Raw genomic sequence first — 9935 nt, forward strand, 5'->3', positions numbered from 1 at the left:
TTGAAGCAGCCACTTAAAGAACTGAGCTAAGGGGCAGGCCCCCTCTAAATCTTGAAAAAGATGATTAGGGAAATGGTTAAAATGTGTTAGAAAAATACTAGCTAGAACTCCTGCTACTCAAGAATATTCAGATTAAAATTTTTGAAAGCAAACTTTTAATGCAAAATAAAGTGTACCAAAACCTCCAAATTACTCTGTGGGCATGCATGAAAAATGAAATCCAGTGTTTGCTACAGGATGCATGCATCTTAACATTCCCACTTGTCTTCACACATACACAGGTAAATCCGGGAAGGGAAGGCCCAAAGCTGGTGATTTTCAGGTTTATGCATATCCTCATAAACCATTGTTACATACATGAATAAACATTAATCAGCAGAGGACAACCACTACTATCTTTTTTCTACTGCATGACAAGTACCTAAATCCAAACAGTGATTTTCTCCATCAAAGCAAGAACAGATTAACTAGTGCTTATTTATACTTGATTTGAGAATGAATTTATGTATTTCTGAGCTTCATCTTTTAGTGTTAGAAGACTTTGTCTCCACTGCTGACCTTATCAGATGAAAAGTCTGTTACAGGGTATACTACAGAGCAGGGTATAAAAAATTACACCTACTAATAACCACAAGTTTAGAATTAACCCAATTAAATCTTGGGAGTACGGCTGAACAGAGTAGTAAGAGTTGTGACAGATACTTTTCTCTTGTCTACCTTCAAAAAGATCCCCTATATTTTCAGAATAAGCCTGTATCTGCAGCTGCCAGATGAGCAGTGGTTGCTGCTCAAAGCTATAAAGTTTTAGTCCCCAAAGATTTCTTTAACTAGAAGTTCCTGTATCTCCAAGCCACTGTCAATATACTGACATTTACATACCACTCTTCTGTTTGCCTCCCTGTGTCTCAAGACTTCAGGATAACCTTGTTTTAGAAACTTAGTGGGATTTTAATCCGTATTTTAAAATATCTTGACATTTCTATATACTTATCTTACCACTGTTATAAATGCAGACACAGGAATGCACACTCTGCTAATGATGTGAGAATAAGATATAAAAGAAAAATCCAGTAGAGTCAATTTACTATCTTCCTTATTAATACTAAATTTCAATATAATCTTTTTTCTAGAATCAAATTTGAATAGATTCCTAAATTCCAATATACTATCCATAGCTTGGATTTTGACATTTCCCAGAAATACTCTGGCCCACCATTCAAACAGCCAAATAAAAACATGTCTTGGCTGATTTTTCAAACTGTCAGTTATACTTACTTCCTGAAACTATTATATTAGGAAAGGAGGGGGAACAAAACAAAACTCTCAAATCTATTTATCAGTTAAAATATATGTCACATCTTCATGCCTCTTTCAGCCTCTTATCCAGAAGAATCAAGAAGTAAAATACTCAAGTAACCAATCTCCTCTCCTCCCTTACCTGTTCTTAACAAGTCTGGCCTCTCATCTATAGAACATTTTTCCCAAGAAAGTCAAGGTGGGCAACATTAATTAGCACTTCCTTTCAACTGCCTAATCTTTATACTACTGGGTCACAATTAAACAATTTAGTGTAGAGGCTTTGAACAGCCTGGCATTTCCTCAAAAGGTTAAACATTAGCCACCATATGATTCTACAATTCAATTTCTAACTATATATTCAAAGGAACTGAAAACAAACTTCTAGAAACTTGTATACAAATGCTGAGAGCAGTGCTATTCACAAAAGGCAAAAGGCAGCCAAGTATGGTGACAACATGCCTGTAATCCCAGCACTTGGGGAGGCCAGGGCAGTTAAGATTCCCATCCTAGGGTACATGAGACTGCCTCTCCTCCTCCTCCCATTAAAAAACCAAAAAGCCCCAAAAGGGAGAACAAAACATGAACACAGATTCAAACACAGAAGACCACATATTGTAGTGTTTCATCATCTGATTTACATAGTATGTTAAAAAGCAAATTAACAGAAACAAAGAGTAGTAGTTGCCTACTGCAGGCTGAGGAAGATAAAAAGGGGAGTGTATGTGGCACCAGTGTTTTCTGGGGTATGTGTGAAAACACTCTGAAGTTGACCATGGTAATAATTACACAACTATGGATACACCACAAACCGCTAAATTATGTGCTTTACCTTAATAAAGCATCATTAAAAGGGAGTTATCCTAGTGTCAGTGCATTTCTATAATCCCAGGATTCCAGGAGGTTAAGGCAAAAGGATCTCAGATCTGAGCTCAGCCTGGGCAAAGTAGTGAGGGCCTGTCTCAGAACAAAAAGCACCAGTGTGAATCCTGGGTTCAATGCCCAGTGCCAAAAAAATGGTGGCAGGATTAACACAGTTTCATTAATTAGCTATTTCCTAATTAATTCCTTAAAAAAACTCATAAAATTTCTTATTTGCTTTGTCAGTGTAAATTTTAAGATCCACAAGAACAAAAAGGGAGATACGCAGTCAAAACAATTACAGCAGCACCAATTTCTGATTTCTAAATCAGAAATCTGACTGATCAAAGCTAAGTAAGAACTGATTATTTATTTATTTATTTTTGCGGAAATGGGGATTGAACTCAGGCACTTGTGCGTGCCAGGGAAGCACTTATTCCACTGAGCCATTTCCGCTGCCCTTGAATTTTTTTTTTTTTTAAATCCAAATATTCTTTTTTTTTTTCCCAAATATTCTTATAAAGCTGTTAGTGAGGGAAAACAACAACAACAACAACAACAAAAAAAAAAAAACCCCAAAAACAAAAAAACAACCACCAACACAACCATATTTTATCATGTATGTTTATACGTGCTTATATCTACAACTCATGTTGTAACAGTCAGGCTCTGCTTTGTGGTAATGTGGTTTTTTGTTTTGTTTTGGACACAGGGTCTTGTCCTGTGGTCCATGCCGGCCTTGAACTTTCTGCCTCAGCCTCCTGAGTGCTGGGATTACAATGGTGCACCATCATGCCTGACTGTGGCAACATGTTCAAAAATTTTTTCGAAAAAAATTCCTTTACACAGCAAACAGCTTTTAAGGTATTTCTTAATACACTTCAATGAGAAAAAATGTTCATAATGTAATGTATGTTAAAACTGCTACTAAGGATACCTTTGGATTGTGGAATTTTTTCTTCTTATACATCTCTATTTCCTTATTTTCTGCTATAATACTTTTTATAATTAGGAAAAAAATCTTAAACACGATTTCTATGTATTACCAAATACATGATATATAACAAATAGATATTTTAGTTATCATCAACTAGTAAGGCCCAGTTTTCAAACACATGGATCAAGTCTGTGGTTGAGAACACAGCCATTATCTTAATCATCCAGCACCAGTTGTCCATACCACCCCCCATACTTCAGATTCTACTAATCCCACCCACTTCCCCCAAAATAAACTCAGCACTTAAAGAGTTTGAACAAAGATGAATATGATATATTCCACTCTTACCCTAACTCCTCAGAGGATTCCTAAGTAACAAGCATTTACCGAATATTTTAGGTTACTCATACAAACTAGCATCAACTTAATCAGTTAAGAGCATTACAATAAGACATAAGAATACAGCAGCAGGGTCAGTACAGGGAATAAAGTGAGAGAAACCTTTATTTTTTAGGTGTAAAAAAGCAACCGAAGAAAATATAACGGAGAAATACGTACTGTCCAAATATGGCATCAACATTTTTGCTTTACATTATAAAAAGGATGAATTTTTAAAAATGTTTCAAAATTGTCTGAAATTACAGAATCAATGACATGCCCTCTTAAAAATGAAAACATCAACTACCTCTCAAAACATGGTTACTAAAAAGCATTCACTGTATACCTGATTGCCAATTTGGTGTAATAAAAAAGAAAAACCAGGAATGTTTTAGAACTACAATAAACTTTTTAAAAAGGAAACCAATTCCTGAATTTCTTACCTGAATCTTGAGAAATTACAGCTTTCTGTTATATTAACAAGATATATTTCAAAGTACACATGCATTGCAGAATGGTTAAATGTAGCTAATTCAAAATTCTGTGTAGTTGTTTCTAAAGAGAGTAGGTAACATTTACTCCATATTATTTGGGAACAGGATGTACCAACTGCAGTCACTTTGCCATACTATGTACTATAATCCCCTGAAATTTATTCTTAGATGTAATTATGTATCCTACTGATCAAATTTTGACTTGTATAGTACTTCTAGATAGCTTTATTTAAAAAAAAAGCATTCATTTAATTCTGCAACGTAATATAACTGAAAACCAAAGTACAGTAGGATTTTTTTTCCTTTGAGAACTGAAATTACTAGAAAATCCAAGTTTCCTTCCTGTAAGTCTTTGAAAATAATCCTAGATCTGGGAAGTGTGGTAGGAACTTTGGATACCTAAGTAGTCTATGAATGCATTGTCAAACTAAACACTCTTCTGCAGGATTAAGACGAAATGAATTTTTTTTGAGAAAGGAGGCTAGAAAAAAACCTAGAAAGTCACTTGTTTAGACTGGGAGCTCTTTCAGTGAAGACTCCAAAGACTCGGTCTTATCTTTGAGTTCCTGGTGGCTGGCACAGAGTTACTACGATAAACACTAGCAAAATTAAAAGGAAAATGTACCTAGAATAGAATTTTTACCAAAAGAAAAAATAAAGACTATCCAAAACCAGAAACACAAATTCAATGTGAATTCACAAAAACAATAAAATTACTTAGGGTACTTTTCCTTTTTTTTTTTTTTTTTTTTACAATAACCTTGACTTCACTAGTATCCGTAAATCATAAAAAAGTTGTATCTGATTTAAAAGGTTCCAATTTAAATATTTTAAAATACACAAATGTTCTTCGTTATGCCTATAAAGCTTATGAATATATATATATATATGTTTTCGTGAGCTTGAATTTCTCCCGGAGTAACCAAGACATGAAAGTTTATCTCCTTTGTAGAGCGATGCACAATCACGATATAATATTTTTCAAAACAAATTTCTCAAAGATCCAACAAGATGTTCAAAACTGTCAGAAGACCACAAGGCATTTAGCAAACATAGTGCAAGCAGCAGTGGTACCCCCCAGGAATAACCTTTATATAAAAAGGTGGCTGAAAGTTCCAGGTAAAATTTGTGCTTTCTATTCAGCCCCCAAACTGCTGGAATGCTCTTACATCTGGAGCAAATATACCAATTTAATTACACAAAGGGTACAACACAGAACTCATGTGGTTTTAGCTATCATCGCATTAGTTGGAAAAGGTCCTCCTCCGTACAATTTTCTGAGATGATTTTCCAAATATAAAACACACAACTGCTACGTTCTAATAATTATCTTCAGAAAATCTGAAAGCAAGGAACTGCAGTACACACTCAATCTTTCAAAGATGTGTGACAAAGAGAACTCTAAAACGCTTAAAAAGGCTTAAATTCTTTCCTATACACAGAACAATCATGATGAAAATGTTAGAGCAAAAGACGTTTAACTCTGAATAAAATCCTGCAATGAATTAATACATTTAACTGATGGATTCTTTCTCTCTTTCCTTTCTTTCCCCTTACGGTCCTACTAACACTAAACCCACGAGGGCAAGGAAACTTCAAACGTTGCTAGCAGCCTTGTAAATATCTTTTTAAGCCCCCAAAGAGGCTCCACCGCAAGGCTTTTAGTGAATATGTGTAGACATTAAACTTTGCTCAATCCTTTTAAAATTTCAAGTCCCAAAGCCCAACCTTTCAGCCAACATGTGTAGATTTCGTATTTCTTAAATTGTTACCTTCAACCCGACCAACGATTCTCCCATCTCTGTAAAACCAAGTAAGAGTCGCTATCGCTATCATCCTTTCCTGAAAACGACTCCGTTCTAGAGCATCATGTAAAAATGCAGAACAGATGAAACAAACCCCCTAAGAAAGAATTTTACAGAATTCATTCCGGCTCAGAGACAGCAAAGGCTATCGCACAAGGGAAAAAACCGCACATCCCAGGGACACACAAGGCCCTGAGCTGCACCCTCGCCCCCTCCTGCGAGGGTCGCCGAGCCCGGCACGCACCGCCCGGGGCGCCCGGCGGCCTTCCGGCAAGGCTGCCCGCGGATGGCTCAGCCGCGCGGGGCCCGGACCCTCCGCCCCCTCCGCCCTCCGGGGGACTCGTTTCACGGCGGCCCAGGGAGCCTCGGGCGCCGCGGCGAGGGCAGCGCGGGAAGCGGGGCGCCCCACTCACCCTCCAGCAGGCGGGTGATGAGGCTGTCCACGTTCAGCTCCCCGTCCGCCATCTTGTCGGCACCACACTCTCCTTCCCGGCAGTGGGAACAAGGGCTTCTCGGCGGCGGAGGCTGCGGCGACGGCTCCGCGTTCCCTCACCTACAAGTCACGCGGCGTTTCGACCCCGGCTCCAACTCCCCGTTCTCCCGGGCCCTCCCCCCACCCCTCCCCGCCGAGCAGCGAGAGCGCGCGCTCACGGCGAGGCACCCACGGTAAATAAATAAATAAACAAACAGGAGCACCCACGAACCCGGCCGCATCAGACCCAGCCCGCCACCTCCTCCTCCTCTTCCTCCTCCTCCTCCTCGGCACCGCCCAGCTCCGCAAAGCTCACCAGCGCCGCCGACAGCCCCACCCGCAGGGCCACTCACTCTGCGCGGGCCCTAGCCGCCGCCGAGCCAGGAAGCCTTCTGCGCACGCGCACCGCGCGAACCCCGGCGCGCCCCGCCCCGCTCGGGCCTTTGCGCAATCGCAGTGGGAGCAGCTCCCCCGCCGCCGCCGCCGCCGCCGCCGCCTGGGTTTGCGCACACACGCCCCGCCCTCCCGCCCTCCGCAAGTGCGCGGCGCCCGCTCGCCGGCAGCGCAGGCGCGGGGCGGGGCCGGGGCCGCGTTGGCCGAGCCTCAGAGGCTTCCTTTAGGCAGCGCAGTCTCGGGCCGGGTTGACGTTCCGCTTTTCCTGCACCTCCTCACTGCTTGGCAGGCGTACTGCCTCGCTTTGTTTCTGGCTCCCTTTCGGTTCTGCAAATAATTCTCTATGCGTTTGTTAGCCAGAAAACACGCGGACTGCAGTTACCAGTGTTGGAAACTCAGGCGTGTGGAAAGCAGGAAGGGGCTACTCGCCGGAAAGTCTTGACGTTGAAAATAAATAACCTACCGTCCCACAAGGTTTGTTCCCCAGGTCATCTTGCCTAACAAAGTGGACCCGAGAAAGATCTGCAGTAGTACCACTTTGGAAGCTTTCGCAAATCTTATGTTTCCATCTTCTCTCTGGGTACCATTTTCTAGTGTTCTTCTTTTCGTGCCTCCATTGTGTTGCTTAATCTCCCTAGCTTGTAATTGTTTAGGCATTTATCTCCCAGGCTCACTCAGCTCCTACAGGATAAACGCGTTATCTTTTTGCTCGCAGCACCCATCAAATATGTAGCGCACGGGAGAGAGATAAAGGGCAAATGAGGGTTGGGAAAGGTTAAGTTGTCCAGCTTTCTTCCCACCACGTAATACTGCCTCAGGAAGGGGAGGAGGAAGCGGAACCACCCAAAGGATTCAGACCAACCACAGACTCTGACCTGTCTCAACGTGGTCAGGGGAAAGGCCTTCACCCAGTCCACCGGTGCTGTGGTATTTTTTCACCCACTAGCATGTTACTTGTAATAACTTTTACCGAGATGTCTGTGTGTGCTCTGGCACTGTTTAAGATGTTGTACATGTATCATCCTTGCAGTAGCCCCCTGTGGAAAGTCCACTGTCGCTACTTTGTGGATGGACTTCATGTACGGAATGGTTAAGTACTGAACTGCAGATCACACAAGGTAAGTAAGCAACAGAGCTGGATTTCAAAACCATGCATCGGGCCAGAGAGATAGCTCAGTAGAATAAGCTATCTCTTATTGCCTGGCAAGTGTCAATCCCCGGTACCGCAAAACAAATAAAAAAACGGGCATCTAAGCCTAGCTTGGTGGCACATGCCTGTAGTACCAGCACTTGCGAGGCTGAGGCAGGAGGATTGCTGTGAGTTCCAGACCAGCCTGGTCTATGATGTGAGCTGAAAGTCCCCCTAAAAAGCGTAGCAAGACTCTACAAAACAGAACAAAACAACAGGCATCTAATGTCAGAAGCTAAGCTCAGTGTTTTTCTCAGTGCTAGGAATCCATCCAGGGCCTAGGCACCCCTGAACTACACCCCGACCTTACCACTCCCTCTGTATGTATGTGAGCCGATCATGTTTAAACATGCTTGTGCCTTGTCACAATCTCTGGGAGTAGACACTAGGTTTTTTTTTTTTTTTTCCAACATTGTCCAATCAAGTTTTTTGTAATGTACAGATAAATGATAGAGCTAGGATGTCCTAATACCTTTTGTTTTTCTAGTTACTTTTCCATTTTATGATTTAGCTTGTGTATTATGATGAAGTTAGAACAGGTTAGGTATAATGTTGATCCGCTCTGAAATAGAGTTAAGACACTAGAGTAATCTGAAAAGTGTAAGTTACAGTCATTTCATTTTGGGACCTGGGGGGTGGGGATAGGGCTCATTGTCCCTCTTTCTTTTATTAAGGTACATTTATTTATACCAAACTTCATTCTAGAAGATCAGACTTAAGGTAACTTACATAAATGTATACAGAAGAGTAAATGAAAAATAAGTATAGAGAGGCCAGGGAGATAGCTCAGTAGAATAAGTGCTTGCCTGGAAAGCGCAGGGTCCTGAGTTCAATCCCCGGTACTACAAAATAAATAAAAATAAGTACAGAAGAAAATAGAACAATAAAATTGAGAATAAGAGGGATGAAATTAGACCAACAGTTTTGTATGCAAAATGCATGGTGTAAGGTCCTGTTGGGTGGCTATACATACGCCAGAAATATGATTCTCAGCTTTCTAACAAACATGAAAAAGATCAGTTACTAGTGGAGTAGGTGTTTTGGCTGAGCTAGAAATGAGAGTTGAGCACAGCAGCTTGCAGAATTAGATTCCACTTCCCAAATTTCTTCTATGAGCCTCCTTAATAGCATGGAAAGATTGGGAACATTTAGATAGTTTTGTAGTTATCCTCTACTTTTCATGGGACCTGTGAATCCTATGAAAAAGAACTTTGAATCTTGCCTAAATTAAGGTTCAAGTGCTGCAGACATGTTCTTTAAACAACACACAAAAGGAACCGGGCTGTGCCAATGGGAAGCAGGCATTGCAGGACAAACCACGAGGAACAGAGCAGAGGCCGGTCTCAGCTGAGTTACGTGAGCCAGAAGAGCAGGATGTGTAGTTCTGGGTACTGCTTTCTGATGTCCTCTAACCTCACCAGCTTTTCCAGGGGAGGATGGGACATCGTGAAAATGAAAGATCACTACCGCTGAACCTTCTCAAGAGCCAAGTTTTTGTGCATGATTTAGTAAAGAGACTCCTTCCTCCATCATGATGTTTTGGGCCCCTTGTCCAAGATCAGATAGTTGGAAGTCCCCGGAAATATTTCTGTGTCCTTTGTCTATTCTGTCAGCTACATGTCTGTTGTTTTTTGTCATTATAATTTTTGTTTGTTTGTTTTTGCCAGTAACATGCTGTTTTTATCATTGCAGCATGGTAGCATAACTTTCAGGATTGTGATACCTCCCTCTTTGTTTTTATTACTCAGTATTGCTTTTCCTCTTCTAGGTCTTTTCTGGATGCATTTGAATTTTAGGATTACTTTCTTTAGTTTTGCGAAGAGTGCTACTGGTATTTTGATTGGTACATAAAACTGCATGTCAGTTTTGGAAGTGTGGCCATTTTGACAATTTTGGTTCTGTAGTTAGCAAGTTTAAATGGGTAGTTACTGTCTTCAAATACAAGACGTTTACTTAGCGATTAGTTTATCTTGAAAGATATATTAGGTACTTAAGGTAATATGTTCCACTTGAATTTGGTGTGTATATGTTGAGATGAAAGAAAGACTACTAGCCAAGAGAAGGGAAAGGGAAATTTGGTTAAATTTGCTTTACAAATGTTTGGGTTGGA

At 41.0% G+C, this 9935-nt stretch overlaps 1 protein-coding gene across 1 annotated transcript in view; it reads right to left on the reverse strand.

The window, feature by feature from the left end:
• Ppp1cb (protein phosphatase 1 catalytic subunit beta) overlaps window positions 1-6643 on the reverse strand; it is a 39934-nt gene extending 33291 nt beyond the window's left edge. Inside the window, exons 1-2 of the mRNA XM_023711109.1 lie at window positions 6560-6643; window positions 6185-6324 (exon numbers count right to left, since the gene is read on the reverse strand). Of these exons, the coding sequence (XP_023566877.1) occupies window positions 6185-6236 (52 nt within the window). The 5' untranslated portion in view covers window positions 6237-6324; window positions 6560-6643. The remainder of the gene's footprint in view (window positions 1-6184; window positions 6325-6559) is intronic.
• Window positions 6644-9935: the final 3292 nt, after the last annotated feature.

This window comes from Octodon degus, unplaced genomic scaffold (genome assembly GCF_000260255.1).
Source record: "Octodon degus isolate 3935 unplaced genomic scaffold, OctDeg1.0 scaffold00019, whole genome shotgun sequence".
NCBI classification, from domain to species: Eukaryota; Metazoa; Chordata; class Mammalia; order Rodentia; family Octodontidae; genus Octodon; species Octodon degus.